This window comes from Mytilus edulis, chromosome 12 (assembly GCF_963676685.1).
Source record: "Mytilus edulis chromosome 12, xbMytEdul2.2, whole genome shotgun sequence".
Classification (NCBI taxonomy): Eukaryota; Metazoa; Mollusca; class Bivalvia; order Mytilida; family Mytilidae; genus Mytilus; species Mytilus edulis.
The window spans coordinates 4,252,000-4,275,657 of NC_092355.1; the positions used below are offsets into that span (position 1 = coordinate 4,252,000).

The window sequence follows — 23,658 nt, forward strand, 5'->3', positions numbered from 1 at the left end:
GTTCCCTTGTGTGAAATATACCTAACTTTAAAGAGTTAGTTCCCTTGTGTAAAATATACCTAACTTTAAAGAGTTAGTTCCCTTGTGTAAAATATACCTAACTTTAAAGAGTTAGTTCCCTTGTGTAAAATATACCTAACTTTAAAGAGTTAGTTCCCTTGTGTAAAATATACCTAACTTTAAAGAGTTAGTTCCCTTGTGTAAAATATACCTAAGTTAAAGAGTTAGTTCCCTTGTGTAAAATATACCTAACTTTAAAGAGTTATTTCCCTTGTGTAAACTTCACTTTCTTGTAAATAAATTTAAAGAGTTAGTTCCCTTGTTTATATTGAAAACCCAACCTTTACAGCCAGAAGTGATCATTGTACATCAAAGTTAATTTAGGGAGTAAGTGTCCTTATTTTTAATATTCTCCGTCCCAACCTGTAGCAAACAGAAGTACCTTCAAGTAAGTACCTAAAAAACACACAAAAGCAACAAAAAACAGATTAAATCAATTAATCAGCTTTAAGTCTACATAGCTGTCCAAACAGTATCAATAAAAAAAAATAGGTAAATACATAAGACATGTGTAACAAAAATTGAATGTATACAAAAACACAACATTATGGAACAGAGGTAGTTTATTGTAAATTTCATGTAGGGAGAAAAAATACATAGCAATACAAAAAACAAAAACAGCAGGTACTATCATCTTAGCTAACTTATATCAAAATGATAAGTTGGGAGACGATAAATACAGAAAAGGGTTTAAGAACAAATGTGAAAAGTGGTACTGTAATTTACAAGTGGCTTATTATATAAACAGAACCACTACATATCTTAAAGTGGACAATTCTGCATTATTTAATATAGGTGTAACACCACCAAATCATGGTACGTCACATACGGTTGTATACGAAAGTAGGTCGAAAAAAAATATTCCCTTGAATTTGACAGTTGTAGGTAATTAATCCTACATTTTATTGCACTAAAACCATTTCTGTGTCATAAACATATGTCTTGGGTATTTCAAAATACCATTATTTTTTATTTGGGATTTCTATAGAAAATTTTGTAATCTTGAGGGTACATGGTGACTAAACCTTGTATACAGATAAAATAAGGGGAGAAATTTGATTGCTTAACTTCCAATGATGTTTATTTTCTTATATGCAATGAAATGTTATGTGAATTCTTTTCTATAGAACTGGACAGAATAAAACTTTACTCATGCCATGTATTTCTTTATTTGAAACAAAGATAAATTCTGGACATTTTTTTGAAAAGTGCAAATTTAACAAAGACTAATAGGGGAAAATCAATGGTGGTATTACACCTATAGGGGAACATCAATGGTGGTATTACACCTATAGTCATGTTTTTACTTGACTGTGTGATTTTCTTATTTGTTTTTTAATCCAATTTATTCTCTAAAAAAAATAGACAAATACATAGACTGAAGTACATTTTTTTAGTTTCAAATTTGTAAATGCTCGAAAATTGTCAATAAAAAATTCCTAGAGGAAATTAGTTCATAATTAAAAAGGGTTCAAAAATTCCTAGACTAGTCATGCATTGTGATAGTTAACAAATCCTAAGTCATGAATTGTAATAGTTAACAAATCCTAAGTCATGCATTGTGATAGTTAACAAATCCTAAGTCATGAATTGTAATAGTTAACAAATCCTAAGTCATGAATTGTAATAGTTAACCACCCTAAGTCATCAATTGTAATAGTTAACAAATCCTAAGTCATCAATTGTAATAGTTAACAAATCCTAAGTCATGCATTGTGATAGTTAACCATCCTAAGTAATGAATCGTAATAGTTAACAAATCCTAAGTCATGAATTGGCTTCAAATCCTAAGTCATGAATCGTAATAGTTAACCATCCTAAGTCATGAATTGTAATAGTTAACAAATCCTAAGTCATCAATTGTAATAGTTAACAAATCCTATTACAACATCGTCAGTCTTAAACATCTAGCTTCCTGTAGGATCCTACCATACAGTCTATAGCGTCTTCCTTCATCGTGGGTTTCTTCAACGTGCCATCCACAAGTCCGTATTTTGCTTCATTGTCAAAATGTGCATCCAGCTTTAACAGTTCTTCCATCCATTCCTTGAATTAAAATGTCAATGACAATATTATAAATATCTCCAAGAAACACTTTTTTTTATATAAAAAATATGTATATATGACCAGACAGACTAAAAAAAGAGACATATAAAATTAACCTTTTTACAGCTACTGAACCACTCAAGTTTCCCGTTTTTCCGTTTTCGCTCCGTTTTTCATTCGTTTCGTTTGCGTGTTTCGTTTATTCCGTTTACGTGTCATTCATTCCATTCATTTCGTTCATTTCGTTTAAGTTCATTCCGTGTTCCATTCCGTGTTCCATTCCGTTTATACACGACATAGCATGATAACAAGCGTGTTGTTCGGTAAATTGTGAAGCTAATCATTTCGTTTTAGAACGTTTACAGCGTGTGTGAACGATTATATCATTCTAAAATGAAAGGTAATTGGGTCGTTTCACAGATAAATTTCGTATTTTATAATCACATCATCACATGTATTTTTCTTTATTAAAAAAGAAACGACAGTCAAGGTCGTTAAAAACTTCCATATATACACCACATGATGGTCACTGGCTCAGGTCTGAATATACCGTCTTTTTTAATTAAATGATGTGAAATGTTGTAAAAACTTTTTTGTTCGCAGTATAGTCATTAAAAACTTGTTGAGACATGGAAATATTATATTTTACTTTCATGCTGAGATTAAATGTATCCACAGGTTCATTATTTATTTTTTGTAAAAAGGATGTTTAAAAATATCCCTATATTAAAGTGTACTTTACTGGATATACCGAGTTGCAAATATCTAACTAATTTACAATAAAACTAATGTAGAAATTGTAGTATGGTAGTTTGTAAATAGTCTTCTCTCTATTTTAAATGATTAAAAGTAAATGCTGAATAAAATGTATCTACGATTGCTTAAAACATGGGGACAATATTTCAGTAAGTCTGTGTTTCATTTAATTAAACAAGCTAGATTTATATTTTTTTTTAATACAGCTACTGTAATCTTAGTGTTATAGGAAAAAAAATGTATTTGCATATCATAAATATCATGCATATGAAACATGTATATTCAGCCTTGCGTTTAAGTTTAGTGGACTATTGACAACACAGTGATTGACAATAACATATTTCTGTAAAGCTAAAGTGGTGACAACGTTTTCGAGGATTTCATACATTTTTTAATCAATCCAAATAACCAGCGGGCGTACTCTGCAGGACTTCTTTTGAAAACTTGCCAGACATTTCACACTTAGCTTAGTTGTTTAACAGATAATTATTCTACTGCCAATCATTAAATGGAACTTTAATTTTTGTTATTTTTAGCAAATGAGACTAATAAAGATAATTATATATTTACATTGATCTTGATTTTTTTTTTGGTGTTTAAAATTTGTTCAGAAATATAATTAGTATTTTTATTTCCTTTATTTGAAATGTTTACGCTTTCAACTAATCTGACAATAACAGTGTAGTTATAACGTGATACCTATTAAGAGAATGAAAAACGAAAAAAAAGTCACAGGAAAAAAGTCTCGGTAAAAAGGTCACAAAGTCCCTAGAAAATAAAGTCACCGGAAAAAAGCCACAAGAATAAAAATCACAAGAAAATATTCACAGGGAGCTGACAATGCGGTATGGGCTTTTCTCACTGTCGAGGGCCATACGGTGACCTTTATATATAAATTTGTTAAAATATCTGTGTCATTTGATCTCTTGTGGAGAGTTATCGCATTGCAATCATACCACATCTTCTTTTTATATATATATGTTGTGCAAAAAAAACACAAAACCATTACAAGTTACAACCGTTAATAAAAACAGTCACATACTTTGACGTTTAAAATTAATTTGAATAAGCATAGCATACTTATAGATACATGTATGTAAGTTTGACACTAGTAATTTTGAGGCCCTTTATAGCTTGTTGTTCGGTGTGAACCAAGACTCCGTGTTGAAGGCCGTATTTTGATCTATAATGGTTTACTTTTTTAACATTGTTATTTGGATGGAGAGCTGTCTCATTGGCACCCACACCACATCTTCCTATATATATCTAAGGGCTGTATAGCCAGTCAAGGTCTTTAAAAACCCCATCATCATCATCAATGGCTTTTTTTTGGGGGGGGGGAGGGGGGAGGTAAAATTATAGATTATGATGATATTTCTAAAAACAAAAATGAAAAACTTGTGATCTTTTTACAAATTTTCATAAACTAGAAATTAATATTCAGCCCTAAACGTTGCCGATGAAAGCATTTGAGAAAACCATAAATAATATAGTGCAGATATATCAGCTTTGTCTTAAAATTTACAATAAAAAAGTACCTTCAAATATTGAATCAAAACTCTTTTGAAACACAGAAATTTGTCCAGATATATACATGTTGCATAAAGAATATTTTTTTCCGTGTTCTATTCCGTTTATGCACGACATAGAATTTTCCTTTCCTAATCAATTTTACTCATGACTTAAAGTAATGTGAAATTTTACAACAAATCATCTACAAAATTGTACTTTAGTGTCAGTAAGGACAAAAAGTCATATTTAGTGTAAAGTGCAAAGTCCCAAAAAAATGTAGTTAGAGTTATGAATTTTAACTATGTCGATTTCTATCACCGAGGGGAGCAAAACGAAACACACTGCAATATTTGTTTATGCCCCCAAAAAAAACAAACAAAAAAAACGATACCTCCTGCTTTTGATTTTATCCTTTAAAAGTTACAACATTGTATAGTAATGCAAGAATATAAGGATGTAGGAGTGTACCATCTTTCAATGTATTTTGTCCTTCTGTATATACTACGTTACAGTAAAGGATTTTTTTTTATCGTAGGCGAATATTATTCTCTCAAATTGTATGCCCTCAAAATATTTCTTTATTGTTCAGTAGCTGTCAAAATTCTTGTTCTATTTTGATGAACACATTTGAGCATTGTAATTTTTGGTTATAACTACGTTTTCGTCCGGAATATACGTGAAATACTTGCCACTGTACGTTAAAAAAAAAGTAACAATATAAGCTAAAAATCAATTCACAAAGCTATCATACATTATAAAATAAAAAGAATATATGCTAATCTGTTGCTATTATAAGTATTTTTTCGAAGTTATATGTTTTAATATCAATGTTGAATAAGTACCTGTGTGTCGTAAGTATAACGGTGTCGTTCAATTTTTATTCAGTAGGGGGTTACGGGGTTAGGACCAACAAGTGAAGATGCGATAGACGGATGCTTAAAATCAACATGTAAATTATATGGACGAGAAATAAAAAGGTGTTACATGTATGGAGTTATTCTGGAAACTGTTACCAATTAGCGAGATTCCGATCAAAGCTTTGTATTTGCAATCTTCGAAGAACGCAAAAAAGGCAAAAATAAAGAGTGATGTTATAAATGTAAAAGTTTAAAAAGTTTATTTTAACATATTTCTATTTCCAAGCAAATGGTCACTTACTCACATTTAACATAAAAACAAATATGTTTAAATATTTCTTAAGAATATATTGTTTTTAATATTTGGTCTTTATTCTACTTTTCAAGACATTTCCAATATTTGCATATATAATTATATATATATTATTCTTTTAGATATTCAAGGCAGTTTTATTTCCTTTTCAATAACTTTTAGAATGATTCCCTTCTCTTATTTCTAGTTAATTTTCTGTATTTTATAAACGTCTTTTTTATGTGCGTTATATATATTTTCTAATTAAATCAACCGTTTAATTGTGTTGAGTCATTTAGGTAAACAGAAAACACAATATGATACATTTTCTTCATTGAATATTCTTGCTACATTATGTAAGTATATTTTTGAGCGTGATTCGTCCTGAACATTCATGATATATATGCCACTGGACTTCAAGAAACGAACAACCAATCATTACTAGCTAGTGTTTGCACTTGAATAAAAAATAAAAAAAAATACACTGTACATGCATATGATAGCGGACTATGCGTGCACTTACAGATTAATTGACTGACTTTGGAAGTACTAGGTTATTTTGAAAAAGACTAAATATACGGATCATACGCTAATGTAAAAGACGGGAAATGATTCAGTAAAGTCATCGAAAAAAATGTTTTCCCTCCGTGAAACTAAATAAGAATATTTGTTATCTATTTTTTGGAAAAACTTAACGGGCGTTAGTTTTAAAATAGTTTATAAACACGAATAGGGTCATTCATTTCTTTAATAAAGAAAACTATGCAAATCGTTTGACGTGGATAATGAAAACGATTGACACACACATGTTTTGAAAGCATAATATAATATATTCTATTTATTTTAACCAGGGATAGCGACTGCCACTAAATTATGTTTCTGAGATACTTTTTCACGTCTTTTACGATGTACATCTCACTAACTAATATGAAAATAAATTTAAAAAAACTTTAATAATAAATATGAATAATAAAATAAAGAATGGTTGCATCCTATTTTTTTAAGAAGAGAAGGTATTTTGATATTTAAATTGATCTTGTTTGCCTTTCATAATTTAAATATTTTTTTTATGTTACTATTTATCTATTCATTTCAGAGTTATCATTTTTATTTTAAATGCAATATAACGAAGTAATGTAATGAATTCTATTCATAAATAAACAATGAGTAGTACAATATACCGATTAACTTTGGTATATATATTCGTTTCATTTGAAAATTTGAAAACTAGCATAATCACCAAACAACCAATCAGGTGAAATAATATCGTTTCTGAACGAAACATGTTTGTTTACACGGAATTTATTGATCGTTTCGTTCGTTTCGTTCGCACACGACTTTGAACGGAAAAACACGAGTTGACTTTAATAAACGAAATGTGTGGAGATACACGATTCTAACTGGTTTAACTCGTTCGTTCTCATTTCATTCCATTCGCGTGTTCGTTCCGTGTTCGTTCCGTGTAAGGGGGAACGTTGAGTGGTTTAGTAGCTGTATGTAAATTTGTATAAAATGGATTTAATTGAAAACCAGCACAAAAAGATAAGATTTTGATATATAATTCATCATAAAAATATTCAAAGTTATTTATGGAATAGGTTTGATGCAATTCTTAAAACATTGAAACTTTACAATCGATTGGCAGAACAGAATTTGATCTGAATAAGTCGGACATATTATGACTTTATAAAGTCTAAAAATGCTATTACTCCTTTGTTAAAAAAATGCCTAATCTACTTGCACAAGATTGTTTATGTCAGCTCTCTGACTGGTGAACATATTGTTTATGGGTCAGCAGGGCCTCCTGGTGCAAGATTTTCTCATTGGGTTGAACACCCACTGTTGACCTTCAGCTGTTTTCTGCTCTTTGATTGGAGTTGTCTTTTCTTTGACACATTCCCTATTTCAATTCCCAATTTCATATGTTCATAAAAGATATTTCTTTGTTTTAATTCATTAAAAACCTTACATGCCTGTTAAATATATTGTCAGATTTTAATAGCATATATTTTAGATCTCCTTAAAATTCACTCTTTGGTAAAAAGTTATAAATAATTAACCTTATTTGAATATTTTGGAGCCTTTCCTCCATAATCTTCAGGAATATTTTCTTCATCTATAAATTCTTTAAGCTCTTCATATCTGTTTCCATGGAAATGTAGCTGTAATAGAAATATATACATAAATAGAGATATTGGTAATTTAAGTTTGAACATATTTTATTTTCTCAAAGTAAAAAATCTATTGGACATAAGTAAACCATACTTATGAAGCTGCTCAGAATAATAATAATATACAATACAATATTGATGTGAGCATGCAATTATTCAGAATATACAATACTATAAGAATCTATTTATTGAAAAAAGAGATAAAAAAATAATAACAGAAAAGTTGGTAATGATGATGAAGATGATGATGTGAATGTACCACAAATACACTATTACTATCATATAGCAAGAAATCTCTGAGATCTTTTAATATGCTCAAATATGTTTAAATATATGAATATTTTGTTTATAGGAGAGGTTCAGATTACAAGAAATTGCTAATATAAGTAAGCCTAACTTTTATACCGTTAGTTGTCTGATCAAATGAAGCTATTACAAAAGTGTTAAGGTATTTAAACCCTATGGACTTGAATTGTCTCCCTTTGAACCCTCTTTAAATACGTATAATTAACCAAGGGGAACAAGCTTAAGAGAAGTCTGTCCCCCTATTTTTAGAATAAAGTAAAATAAATTTAATTGTTACCCTAGAAACTGTTTTCTCCTTCATGAACTGTTTACCAATGGCAAAGATGTAGTCAAAGATTGTTGGCTCATTGAAGTAATGCATACCTTTAAATCTGGCTGGAAATGCATCCTAAAATATAATGAGAACAATTTTCATCCTATTACAATATATAAGTAAAAAGTCAAATTCTTCTCTTCTTTTATTTGTTTAAACTTTACAATTCAAAAGAAAAAAAATTGTAACTGAAACCTTTGATCTTACAAAAAATACCAAAATACATTTATCAATTATGTTAAAATTTAAGAACCTAAGTACAAATTCATTACTAATTCTATAATTAAATACCTTTGTAGTTCAGTTCAGTTCAAATCAAATACTAAATACTTTAAAAAAGACATACAATGTAGAATAATCTTCCAATAAGACATTGTCTTATCGGGGCCTTTTATAGCTGACTATGTGGTATGGGCTTTGCTCATTGTTGAAGGCCATACAGTGACCTATAGTTGTTAATGTCTATGTCATTTTGGTCTCTTGTGGACAGTTGTCTCATTGGCAATCATACCACATCTTCTTTTTTATATTGATAAGGGATGACCAGATTAAATACTAATGCAGAAACAACAATCAAATCCTTTCTCATCCTTCAAATTGGTCATATCAATTAAACTACCTTTATATAAGGGGCAGATACCAACAATGAGAGAAAAAAAACATGATTAATAAAAATTAATGGTATGTATGAATATAATATCATATCAATACAGATAATGACTACATTTCACATGTAAAACTTTTATGATTTGGTTTCCAAGCCTTTGAATTTAAGGGGGCATATGTTTTGATGGTCTGTGCATCTTTCAATAATGTTTAAGTTGTTGATCAAGGAAGTTTATCATGTTTATCTTGTCACATCAACATGCTAGCAGCTACTTAGTTCATGTCTCTTATGACTGGACATTTCCAATAAATAACTTGCTATGTAAGGGATTTCACCCAAACTTCACTTTTCACTGAATTCTATATACAGTGTGAGTGGTGCATTGAGTATAGAAGTGTATTTTAAAATTACCTGTATCAAACCCATGAATTTTTTAGCATACAGCGGTGAAATACTCTTTGCATGAGCCCATCCAATACCATCTAAATCCATCATCATCACTAAACCATTTATCTGCGTCTCCTCTTCCTACAAAATACAGGTGTATCAAAATACAGGTATCCTAGAAATACAAAATACAGGTGTATCAATAAACATGTATCATAGAAATACAAAATACAGGTGTATCAATATTCATGTATCCTAGAATCACAAAATACAGGCCTAGGTGTATCTATTTACATGTATCCTAAAAAAACAAAATACAGGTGTGTCAATTTTCATGTATCCTAGAAATACAAAATACAGGTGTATCAATTTTCATGTATCCTAGAATCACAAAATACAGGCCTAGGTGTATCTATTTACATGTATCCTAAAAAAACAAAATACAGGTGTGTCAATATACATGTATCATAGAAATACAAAATACAGGTGTATCAATATTCATGTATCCTAGAATCACAAAATACAGGCCTAGGTGTATCTATTTACATGTATCCTAAAAAAACAAAATACAGGTGTGTCAATATACATGTATCCTAGAAATACAAAATACAGGTGTATCAATATTCATGTATCCTAGAATCACAAAATACAGGCCTAGGTGTATCTATTTACATGTATCCTATTCATGTATCCTAGAATCACAAAATACAGGCCTAGGTGTATCTATTTACATGTATCCTAAAAAACAAAATACAGGTGTGTCATTATACATGTATCCTAGAAATACAAAATACAGGTGTATCAATATTCATGTATCCTAGAATCACAAAATACAGGCCTAGGTGTATCTATTTACATGTATCCTAAAAAAACAAAATACAGGTGTGTCAATATACATGTATCCTAGAAATACAAAATACAGGTCTATCAATATACTTGTATCCTACAAATACAGATGTATCAATATACATGTAATCTAGAAATTCAAAATACAGATGAAGCAATACAATTGTATCCTAGAAATAACAAGTGAAACTGCGAGCTACTGCTCACTGATGATACCCCCGCCGCAAGTGGATAATATTAATAGTGTAAAAATATGGAAGTGTTCGGTAAACAGGAAGTTGTCGAGTGATGAATCTGAAAACGCATCACACGGTATAGCTGACTTATAAAAATCCTGAAACCAAATTTCAGAAATCCTTGTATTGTAGTTCCTGAGAAAAATGTGACGAAAATTTTTAACTTGGTTATCATGTGTAAAATCATACAAGTGTTCGGTAAACAGGAAGTTGTCGAGTGATGAATCTGAAAACGCATCACACGGTATACCTGACTTATATAAATCCTGAAACCAAATTTCAGAAATCCTTGTATTGTAGTTCCTGAGAAAAATGTGACGAAAATTTTCAACTTGGCTATCATGTGTAAAATCAGACAAGTGTTCGGTAAACAGGAAGTTGTCAAGTGATGAATCTGAAAACGCATCACACGGTATGGCTGACATATATAAATGTTGATACCAAATTACAGAAAGGGTGGATGTGTAGTTCCTGAGAAAAATGTGACGAAAGTTTCATGGGACGGACTGACTGACGGACGGACTGACTGACAGACAGAGGTAAAACAGTATACCCCCCTTTTTTAAAGCACATTTATCTGCGTCTCCTCTTCCTACAAAATACAGGTATCCTAGAAATACAAAATACAGGTGTATCTATTTACATGTATTCTAAAAAAACAAAATACAGGTGTGTCAATATACATGTATCCTAGAAATACAAAATACAGGTGTATCAATATTCATGTATCCTAGAATCACAAAATACAGGCCTAGGTGTATCTATTTACATGTATCCTAAAAAAACAAAATACAGGTGTGTCAATATACATGTATCCTAGAAATACAAAATACAGGCCTAGGTGTATCTATTTACATGTATCCTAAAAAAACAAAATACAGGTGTGTCAATATACATGTATCCTAGAAATACAAAATACAGGTGTATCAATATTCATGTATCCTAGAATCACAAAATACAGGCCTAGGTGTATCTATTTACATGTATCCTAAAAAACAAAATACAGGTGTGTCAATATACATGTATCCTAGAAATACAAAATACAGGTGTATCAATATTCATGTATCCTAGAATCACAAAATACAGGCCTAGGTGTATCTATTTACATGTATCCTAAAAAAACAAAATACAGGTGTGTCAATATACATGTATCCTAGAAATACAAAATACAGGTGTATCAATATACTTGTATCCTACAAATACAGATGTATCAATATACATGTAATCTAGAAATTCAAAATACAGATGAAGCAATACAATTGTATCCTAGAAATAACAAGTGAAACTGCGAGCTACTGCTCACTGATGATACCCCCGCCGCAAGTGGATAATATTAATAGTGTAAAAATATGGAAGTGTTCGGTAAACAGGAAGTTGTCGAGTGATGAATCTGAAAACGCATCACACGGTATAGCTGACTTATAAAAATCCTGAAACCAAATTTCAGAAATCCTTGTATTGTAGTTCCTGAGAAAAATGTGACGGAAATTTTCAACTTGGTTATCATGTGTAAAATCATACAAGTGTTTTCGGTAAACAGGAAGTTGTCAAGTGATGAATCTGAAAACGCATCACAAGGTATACCTGACTTATATAAATCCTGAAACCAAATTTCAGAAATCCTTGTATTGTAGTTCCTGAGAAAAATGTGACGAAAATTTTCAACTTGGCTATCATGTGTAAAATCAGACAAGTGTTCGGTAAACAGGAAGTTGTCAAGTGATGAATCTGAAAACGCATCACACGGTATGGCTGACATATATAAATGTTGATACCAAATTACAGAAAGGGTGGATGTGTAGTTCCTGAGAAAAATGTGACGAAAGTTTCATGGGACGGACTGACTGATGGACGGACTGACGGACGGACTGACAGACAGAGGTAAAACAGTATACCCCCCCTTTTTTAAAGCGGGGGTATAAAAAAATACAGGTGTACCAATAAACATGTATTCTAGAAATACAAAACACAGGTGTATCAATAAAAAAGTATCCTAGAAATACAAAATACAGGTTTAAAAGTTCACCCTTGACTTATATAGTATTCAATGAGCATCTTAGAAATATTATATATGATGTGTAAACTGAATTCCATAAATACAAAATACTAGTGTAAAAAGGATAGAAAGTACATCTGCCCTAGGTACCTGTTGCTACATTTGATGACTTATGTAAGGCTTTAAAATACAATGAACTTTAACATCAACTTGTTCTGAATAACAGACAAAAATTACAATAGCTCAGTCCAAGTAAAATAGTATACACACACAGGGTTTTGCTCATTGCTGAAGGCTGTACGATGACCTATAGTTGTTTTCATCATTTGTACTTGGTGGATAATTATCTCTATGGCAATGATACCACATCTCCTTTTTTTTATATTTGATATCACTTGCAAAGCAGATTTTGCACTTAAAATTTCATTATATGCTCTTCAGCAAAACAAGTTTTAATATATAATTATGTCCTCTAAATTCATAAATTTTGTCTGCATAATTTATATATATTATTGTGATTTTTAAACAATTGATGAAATTGTGAGATTGATTACAACTGCATTTCAAGAAAAGATGCATATGAAGTGAGGTTATTTTTATGAAAACTGGCCTGTTACAAATTCTTGAACATACAGTACCTGTTTCAAGCCTTATTGAAAAAAAAAAAGAATTGGCGGATCTGTAAAATGAGAATCTTTTTTTCTGTAACACACAAATCATGTATATATGACATGTAAAGAGAAATGAGATGTACTTTACAATGCTGAACCAAAATTCCTAGTGTGTAATGGTCCTAAATCATAAATGTCAATCAAATGTGTTATGGGCAGCATGATAATAGTAGCTATATAGAGAGGCATGCAGGGATGATAACCATTATAACTATATCTGTTTAGCCTATATATTAGCTTTATTTTAAACACAAATAATACCTCTATCAGTCTTGACATAGTCAGAAAATTGGTCCTAAATACATCAGTGATTCCAAATTTGCTAGGATTCCATTTACCTGGGGGAAAAAACAAGAGTCAAATAATAAATGATGTTTTTACAAGTAAATTATGTAAACAGAAGTCAGCTGACTACCAATTTCACAGGTTGATTTTTTCTGAGAAAAGAAGGTCCCTGAGCAGCTGCATTGATGCTTATATATAATTACCATCAATGAAATTGCATGATTTTAGAACACTTGATAAACAGTTAAATGATAGTGTAACGGTTTATTTCTTCCTCTGTGATATTTTATCCTGGAGATAATTTGTCCCAGTAATTCTTTTCCAGGCATGGTATTTCACAGGTATAATTTTTCCAGAGGAGTGAAAATCTATCTGTGTTATGCAGATAGTATGTACCAGTATATATTATCCGTTCCATATTTCACAAAACCTTGTGAAATAGAGTCCCATTAACTACTATGTTAGTTACTCACAATCAATATATACCTGACTATAATTATAAATGTTTCAAAAAGGTAGAACAAATTTGCATAATTTACCAATCAAAGAGAGGTAATTATGAGAAATTTATATTTTAAAGATATTAATATTATATTTCCGAATCTATTTCATTGTGATATTTTTTCTTTAATCTTATTTTTTATATTCATTTATATAAAAAGATGACTTAAAACATGATTTAATAAGACAGACAATATTTCACAGGAAAATACTATCCAGCTGTTGAAATTGTGTTTTTTCCAATATATTGTTATTGATTCATCCATATTATCAACAACTAAATCTTTGTCCCCTGACAAAACTATAAAATATAGTTAAAAATATCATCATACTAAAATTCTTCCATGATACTGTTTACAGTACTAACTCAACTATATTCTACCTTTACTTTTTATTTTATATTTGTACTGAGATCTGAAAACAACTCACTTTTACCTGTTTTTCACTTGCCTTATCTTATATGTATTAAATTAATCATGATATTATTTCACAATTATGATCTTTGAAATTACTTCTGGTTTTCTATTATATGTTTTATGATAATTGTCTTTTTAAAAGAATGATATTTACTTGAATATTTCAGGATATTATTTTCAATGATAATATGTGAAATTATTTCCCATTATAACACATTTTTTTAACAATTTAGCTTCGATTCAAATACATTATGACTATTTCATAGTATTTGTAAAGATTGAAGTTTTTTTTAATAACTATTCAATAGTTTGACAACCCAGATAGAATTTCATGGCAAAGGAAAAAATATCCTAGGGAAATATTTTCCTCCGGATAAAAAAAATAACAACAACTACTGTGACATTTTTTCCACCGGATCAAATCTTACCAGGATGTAATTTTGCTTTACAATAGCATGCATTTTAAAAACTCAGGATTTTCTTTAATTGTGTCTTTGTAAATTACTGTCTGCCTGATGAAATGAAATATAGATAAGCTGTCATAGTTTCTGTCATTAAATAATTATATCATCTAGCAATTGATAATCTGGAGCAATTTTTAGACAAAAGAATTTCATTTTCCTTTCTTTTTTTTCATTTGAAGATGAATACACCTTATCACTATATATATCTTCCATTACCATGATTACTGGCATGACTGGACATCACAAAAGTTCCTGTAAAATATGACGTCATAATAAAAAATATCTGATGCCACAATGGAAAAGTGATTGTTGTGTGACGTCAAAAGTTCAAGCAGGACAGATTCTTTGGTCAAGCAGAACAGATTTCCAAAAAGCAATAAAGTGTATGCATACACTAACCTGGCCTGAATACAATGACCCTTCGTCCAAGCTTGTCTCTGTGTGGCAGAACTCCAGTCACGCCAGCCTCTAAAACATGCTTTACAGCCAAAGGACGCAGTCCCTCAAATAGTTCTGCATTGTCAATTCTCATTTTGAAATGTGTCATAATTAGATTAAATGCTCTTTCGTAGTCAAACTTTTTGGCTCGTAAGAAAAGTAACAAGAAGGCATCGTCTGTGCGAATCCTTAAAGCTGAAACATAAAATATGAAAAATAATGACTGTGGATTCATTTCTAATGATATTAATTTCTAAAATATTAACTGCAGATAGAAGACATTATATTTTGTAAGTTCATGTACACTGTAAATTATTCTATTTACCCTTCCGGAGCACCTGAGATCATCTCCAGTTTTTGGACATCTTCATTTTAGAATACATGTATATAACATGACATATACCCATGACACTCTTAACCTTTTGTAGAAATTTGCACAATTCCTTGAAGTACCATTTTTTTACTTCTTCACTACATTTTCTTTCATGACATACCTTTTTCCTTTTCTACCATTTCCCTCAGAGCTTGTATATCACGACTTCGCCATTCTGGTTTTTCATTTAGTTCCTCTTGAGCTTTCTTCACAAGTTCTGGACTCAGTGTACACACATATTCAGGACTTCCATTCTCTGCCATTTTGATTTTGTAGACAACTTTGGTATCAAGTATGTGCTAATACTTTCTTCTAGCTGTAGGGCTTCATTATTCTTTAAAAAAAAAAATAGACAACCATTTTCACTTGTAGAGAATTTTGTGTAATCAACTTTCCTTAGGCATATTAAGCACGAGTATAACTTAGATTTTCACAATCTCCATGAAGAGCAAGAGCTCTCTTTAAATAATGTTTCTAAATCATTGTTATTTATACATGTACATTAAAAAGAGTATTGCCAAGTAATGCAGTCAATTATCTTATATTTAAAAAGACATCTCCTCATGCTTAAAATATACACTTTAAGCTAAATATGGCAATTTACTAAGACCACGTCTTAGTATTTATTCCAAGTAAAATGTATATTTCTGTTATTGAATATGTTTGTTGATTACAGCAAAAATATATACTCTAGCTAGCTATATATACATATACAGTCAGAGCTCAGACATAAACAAGTTGATTTCTGTTTAGACTTAAAACATGTATTCAATATAAAAATGTGTTTTCAATTTTAGACTTATCTAAGTCACAAAATGACAGACTTGTTTAGGTCTATTTATGTTGATGAAAAAACTTAATTTGACTTGGTGACCAAAGAACACCAGTGACCTATGACAGCAAAAACCTGTCTGAGAGTTCACAAGGACTTGAGCTATCTATATTTAATTATCTAACTGAACATCCTTACTAAACACAGATGTTTTACCTCATTAAGTGTGGTTCCAGGTGGTTGCATTGTAAGGTTAATTAACATTATCTCCGATTTTTTTAGACTCTCATTCATATTTTTCTTCAAAAGACAAAGCATTGGCTTTCAATGTTGTCATTATTTGATTTAGATGCATGACCTTTTTATAAATATGCGTAGGTCTTGAAGTAAACCAATTTTGGTAACTTATCGACTTGTAGGAGTTGATATTTGCAACTTTTTGATTCTCAGGTCAATCATTTCTTGCTTAACAATATTTGACGTATTAAAGTCGTATTTTGTCTTGCATTAAACATGTTAAAGGGAGACAAATCCTAAAACTTACGAATTTAGACCTCTATGAGTCAAAAGCAGATTCAGACTTATTTATGTCTGAGCTCTGACTGATATATGAAATTTGTTTTTTCTAAAAAAACTCTTATTCCTGTTACATGTATAATCATTCAGATGAATGTTTTGTGTTTATCGTTCAATTCAATGATTAAAGCGAAGTGAAAATAAATATTTAACGTTGAGCCTTTATGTGTTATGTTTGCCAGCATCTTGTTTTCCATATGCACATGTCCCAGTCATAACTACTACGTTCAATAATTCTATATGTTACAGGTTTAATTAGGATTATGTAAAAATTTCTGGTTACCCTATGAATGATTGGAAAAATATTGTAAGTTTACCCCGGTTAATATCTATTCAAGGTCTACTTTTATAAAAATTTGTAAGGGTTCCGCGGAACCCAGTGTCTCGCCTACTTTTGCTTTTAATCACACACTCATCAAAAATGATGAAAAAAATCAATAAAATTATTCCTCTCGATACTATCTTTTGATTGTCAGAAGCTTCTGTTCAAGTTTGGTAAAAATCCAGGCTAGTTTAAGAATCTTAAAAATGCTTTAAATACCTTAACTGCAGAGTGAATGTAATGTTTCCTGGCAGAAAAAACTAAGTCCATTTATAAGTAAAATACCGAAAAAATGGAATTTTATTTTTACAAAATTTACTTCTGGATACTATCTCCTGATCATAAACAAGGTTCTGGTCAAGTTTTGTACATTTCCAGGATAGTTTAAGAAAGTTATTAAAATTTTAAAAACTTTAACCACAGAGTGAATGTAATGTTTCCTGGCAGAAAAAACTAAGTCCATTTATAAGTAAAATACCGAAAAAATGGAATTTTATTTTTACAAAATTTACTTCTGGATACTATCTCCTGATCATAAACAAGGTTCTGGTCAAGTTTTGTACATTTCCAGGATAGTTTAAGAAAGTTATTAAAATTTTAAAAACTTTAACCACAGAGTGAATGTAATGTTTCCTGGCAGAAAAAACTAAGTCCATTTATAAGTAAAATACGGAAAAAATGGAATTTTATTTTTACAAAATTTACTTCTGGATACTATCTCCTGATCATAAACAAGGTTCTGGTCAAGTTTTGTACATTTCCAGGATAGTTTAAGAAAGTTATTAAAATTTTAAAAACTTTAACCACAGAGTGAATGTAATGTTTCCTGGCAGAAAAAACTAAGTCCATTTATAAGTAAAATACCGAAAAAATGGAATTTTATTTTTACAAAATTTACTTCTGGATACTATCTCCTGATCATAAACAAGGTTCTGGTCAAGTTTTGTACATTTCCAGGATAGTTTAAGAAAGTTATTAAAATTTTAAAAACTTTAACCACAGAGTGAATGTAATGTTTCCTGGCAGAAAAAACTAAGTCCATTTATAAGTAAAATACGGAAAAAAGGGAATTTTATTTTTACAAAATTTACTTCTGGATACTATCTTATGAACATAAACAAGCTTCTGTCCAAGTTTCGTACAATTCAAGGATAGTTTAAGAAAGTTATTAAAATTTCAAAAACTTTAACCACAGAGTGAATATTTGTGGACACCACCGCCGACGACGCTGACACCGACGGAATGTAGGATCGCTATGTCTCACTTTTTCTACTAAAGTTGAAGGCTCGACAAAAATAAAATAATATCGTAATGAATTTCATTGAAAATCGGACAACACTAATCTACATAGGTCATGTAGGTATTACTTTTCTACATTGGCTAGAGGTATAGGGGGAGGGTTGAGATCTCACAAACATGATTAACCCCGCCACATTTTTGCGCCTGTCCCAAGTCAGGAGCCTCTGGCCTTTGTTAGTCTTTTATTATTTAAATTTTAGTTTCTTGTGTACAATTTGGAAATTAGTATGGCGTTCATTATGACTGAACTAGTATATATTTGTTTAGGGGCCAGTTGAAGGACGCCTCCAGGTGCAGGAATTTCTCGCTACATTGAAGACCTGTTGGTGACCTTCTGCTGTTGTTTTTTTCTATGGTAGGGTTGTTGTCTCTTTGGCACATTCCCCATTTCCATTCTCAATTTTATTGTCAAAACTTACATCATGATCAGGTGCCAGATTTATTTTCTTTGATCAAGTGGATACTATGGCTAAAATATCAGAGCCTTAATCTAGATATGCATCTGGTAATCAAATAATAATATGGCGACGAAGTCCCTTATTACCATGATTACAGTAGAAAAATAAAAAAAATAAAAAAATTGGGCAAATTTCCTGAAATTTTCATTGTACTAATGAAAATGATGAACTCAAAACAGAGATGGGTCCGATTACTCTCAATGTAATTGATTAAATTACAATTACTTTGTCATTTGTACGTTTAAATCAAATTAATGATTACATCATTTCTGAAAGTGTCTGATTAAATTAATGATTACATTAGCAAAGTAATCATGATTACATCTGATTACAATGAATTTAAAAAAAAACAAAAACATTTTGAATGATATGAATGAATTAACATTTGATACAACTAAAGCACTTTTTAGAAAGGATTTTGTTTTATATATAAGAAAATGATAACTTCAAACTTCATCTATTTAATAAACCACAAAGGTTCACAACATACATACATGAACATTGTGTCACTGGTTATGACCCATTACACTTTATCAGCATTGATCTCTGAATAATTTTGACTTCAATTGAATATGGCATTATAAAGAGTTTGCTGTTTGTCTTCTGACCTCTTTGAGACTTTATATGTATTTCAAGGTGTAGTTTATGGAAGTTAAAATATGGATGAAATAAAGTTACCTGTTAAAAACTATGTAAAATTTTAATAGAATTGTTTAATCAAATTGTAAACAAAATACAAGTCCTCTTAATCATTGCATTTTACATGTCCAATTTAAGAAAATACAAAAATTTGCTTATCTTGAACAAGGAATTATATATTTAAAAGGAATGGAAACGCGGCCGACTTCAAAGAAAATATTATGATGCATCTCTTGCTTTGACCGGGTGTTAATTACATGTACACCCCAATGCTCTAACTGGCTCATTACTTATCTGGTAGAAGTTATCGAACGTGGTCATTTAATCTGACACTAGTTATCTAACTTGACAATGATATTTTTTTTCTTCTTAGGCATGTTTCTGTAATAAAAAATAATGACTAAAACATCATTCTAAGGGGCATTCTGTTTCAATTTGCTTGGCGTAAAATAAATCATATTATTGTTATTTTTGAAGATAGTTCGAAATACACATTTTATTGTAGAGTAACGGTACTTACATTGTGTAGTACGAACGTGGTAAAGTAGCTAGCTAAGTGATAAATCATGAAACGAAAAATAAATTAATCCAAGAAAAAAAAATATAACAATACAACCACATGCAAAGTTAGTAATAAACAACTTATTATTCAATTTTTTTTTATCGTATTATTTCATGAAGGTATGTCATAATCAGATGATATCGGACATTTTACGAGTGTTAAAAAGTTTTCATGCAAAATAAAGAACATTTTTAAAATGTAACTAAATGACTGTTAAAGAAAGAAGTTAATAAATTATTATGAAGGAAGGAAAATTTTAACAACTGCAGTATATTATCTAGATAAAAGAACTCAGATTACAGGTGTTATAATAAACAACGGCATGCAGGATGTTCCAATTTGCAGGTATAATATATCATGTATCAATGATAAGCTAATTTGTCTCTGGTCTTACATACTTTTAAGATGTTAAAAATTAATAATGTCGAGCTCACCTGTTAATTAATGCTAAATTATGCAGAGATGCAATAAATTTTCTTATTAGAAACAGTTCAAACTTTCCCACATTCGCATTTTATTTATTTTAACACCAAAGGAATACTTTTGCGGCCTGTAGACTACTGCTCTGGGAGAAAAAGGAAGGAACAGTTTTGCTGTTTCGTATGGTAATTTGCGGCAACGCTTTATTATGGCAAACTGCATTCTAAACAACGATTTAGTATCTAAAGCAGCATTTGACAAAAAAACTTGAAATGCATAACATCGTACATGGTATATTAAGGCACAATAAATCCCAATCGTGTGTCTTTTATATATATCTTGTCTGTTATTTCAAACAAAATGGCGTCAATGTGAAATATAAACATGGGATTTTGAAAAATCATAGCTAATTCGTTTTTATCACCATTTTCATAAAACCAACACTATGCGATAGAAAAAAGATTAAGCTTTTAAATTATATGTCAATGTCACATCTATTTCAAGTAGTTATTTAACTTATACCAAAATACAAAGTGTCGATGTATTTGTTGACGCACAACTTCAAATTTTCAACATGTTTCGAAATAAAATCATATATATTGTACCAATTACATTTAGCATTCGTAATTTAGATCAAACTGTAGAAAAATATTCCTTCTTTAAAATGATATCTCATTTTCTCACTTTTTTCTTTCTACTTTCCAATATAATAAAGAAATCGTAGTGCACTCCCAGATTGATAGACATATTTTGACAGAATATTGAAACTCAAAACTGAAATTTCGAAAAATCGTAGAAAATTCTTAAAAGTTACAAGAAACTTCAAAAAGAGCCTAAGCGATAGAATAAGGTTTCAGCTTCATAATGATATCAACTGTTTTGTTTTGCACTTCGCAGTTTTCAAGTTTTTAGAAAAAAATCAAAACACAGTATTTTTTGTGTAGGAATCCGGATGAAACTCCCTCAATTTTCAAGACCGAGGTCTATTCTAATGAGAATTTACTCAATACAATATTACAAAAGTATGTTTGATGAGGCATTAAAATGATACCTAAGGCCTTACTTTTTGCTAGGAATAAAAGTTTATTCTTGATTTTGGGTTTCTCTCTCATTTATATCGTCTCAAGCAAGATGACCCCGTGAATTAAAAGACCGATTTATATGACAGGAAATGGAACTCCGTCATGATTTTTTATATTATTCATCATACTTCCGCCTGAGCCAGACATGGTTTATAACTCTGCGGGTGCGCTGTTGGTATCCCGATTGATCTCGAGCCGCGTTTCCATTCCTTTTAAATATACAATTCCTTGTCTTGAACAAGATATTTGTCCAACTTTTAATTTAGTTTGTGCTAATTAGATAAATTTTCACATGTCTGATTAGTCTTTTATCATATACATTGTCCTACAGCTACATGTATACTCAATTGTAAATTGCAATAAAAACAAACCTTAATTGGTTTCCTACCTGTCAATTTAAAGTTGACAAAAATCACAATATTAACAAAAGATCATAATTCAGGATTAAAGAAAAGTATAATATTACTTGAATATAACAGTTTTTATCAAATATGTATATATGTACATCTTTAAATTGTGAATATATGTACAATATCTTTTATTAAGGCTAGTACAATATATTTTACTAATTGTATTATATATCTCTTCTTAGGCTATAAATGATGACTTTTCAATACTGTTACAATTTATTTTTTACTGAAGTATACAAATCAATTAACATGCTTTATAAAGTAAATCAAACTATCTTAACATGTAAATATTTATTAAATAAGAATAACAAAATTGTTCGTTTATTGACCATAAACACAGTTTAAGATTATTTTTTTTCATTGTAATCAGAATGTAATCAAAAAGTAATCAGGATTAAAAGGTATTTTGAAAAGTAATTGATTAAATTAAATTACATGTAATCAGATTTTTGGCTGATTAATGATTACAATGATTACTTGAAAAATTGTAATCAATTACAGCTGATTAACGATTACAATTACAATTACCCCAAGCCTGACTCAAAATCATGAAAAAAAATTTTGTCGCCTTTTTTAATTCCGGCATTTGCGCAGAACGCAGAAATCTACTTCGTTCTTCCAGTCTCATTGTCGTGAAACTCTGAGTAGTCTAGTAAAATATAGGAACTCAAGAAACCCAATACCAATATTTCATTTTTAATAGTTCTTTGTCTTTGACTCTTTGATATGAATTAACGTTACCTGATGAATAGTGTTTCTTTGAATTGGTTAACATTTAACATGACGTCATAACTTACAATCTCTAACAACAAAACCAAAATCGGAAACATTACGGTATTTTCGTATATTTAACAAATATGTAAGTTACAAAAAAAATAATTCATACAGACTTGGTCCCCATTCACAGTGTTCACAGATAATGCCTGCCTCATATTTATGACAGATGTGTATAGCATATAAATACTCAGAAGGAACAGAAAGTAATGCATTGTATTCGTTTTATAGATTTTAAAGTTGTGCATTAAATGCTGTACTGGTTACAATTCTCAATTTCTTCAATTTGGGAATCAGAATATGTTTAGGAAAATGGGAGGAGGTCCTTATTCAAAATCATTTATCGTTTAAACAATGGTTAGGGTTCCAACCCTGGATCCGCCACTAACATATATCCTAAAACTATACAAGCTATTAATGATGCATTAGAAGAGAATAATAAACACCTTTTACATGTATAAAATATCTCAAACGTTTGTTGTCATTTTCTTGAAAGACCCGGAAGTAAAATTCATGTAAGAAATACAAAAACTTCTCGGGCTTATTTCCGCTTTTATGACGATCTCATCATAGGGTATTATGTGGTTATTGATTTTATTAAGCAGTTTTTATAGTGATTATTTGATTAACAGACGCCATATTTCATGATGATTTAATAATCTAGGACTGTTTTTATTTGATTATCTTGTTTAAAAAAACAATTAATAAATATGTGATTATATTAGACAAAAAAATGTGATTTACGGCCAGTGTGATGTTACTTGGACATCGCATGAGGGGCCCCATCTTTAAAAAAGATATCTAATACATT

The 23,658-nt window shown here is 30.2% G+C and overlaps 1 protein-coding gene across 1 annotated transcript; it reads right to left on the minus strand.

Annotated features, from left to right (window-relative positions):
- Positions 1 to 619: 619 nt before the first annotated feature.
- Positions 620 to 23,360, minus strand: LOC139499503 (alpha-tocopherol transfer protein-like). The gene is made up of 9 exons (XM_071288211.1): positions 23,294 to 23,360; positions 15,655 to 15,867; positions 15,122 to 15,355; positions 13,318 to 13,394; positions 9,332 to 9,448; positions 8,278 to 8,388; positions 7,584 to 7,685; positions 1,350 to 2,106; positions 620 to 1,318 (listed from the first exon to the last, which is right to left on the minus strand). Exons 2-8 carry the CDS (start codon positions 15,794 to 15,796, stop codon positions 1,960 to 1,962), a joined length of 930 nt encoding a protein of 309 aa, XP_071144312.1. The 5' UTR covers positions 15,797 to 15,867; positions 23,294 to 23,360; the 3' UTR covers positions 620 to 1,318; positions 1,350 to 1,959.
- Between the last annotated feature and the right edge of the window lie 298 nt (positions 23,361 to 23,658).

What these genes read in the sequence shown, in the direction of transcription:
- LOC139499503 (XM_071288211.1), bottom strand. Translation starts at nt 15,796, where the DNA reads ATGGCAGAGAATGGAAGTCCTGAATATGTGTGTACACTGAGTCCAGAA. An exon ending in CTATGTCAAGACTGATAGAG is followed by an intron (nt 9,449 to 13,317) that starts GTATTATTTGTG and finishes TGTATTTTGTAG; the next exon opens with GAAGAGGAGACGCAGATAAA. An exon ending in CTCCAAAATATTCAAATAAG is followed by an intron (nt 2,107 to 7,583) that starts GTTAATTATTTA and finishes TTTTAATTCAAG; the next exon opens with GAATGGATGGAAGAACTGTT.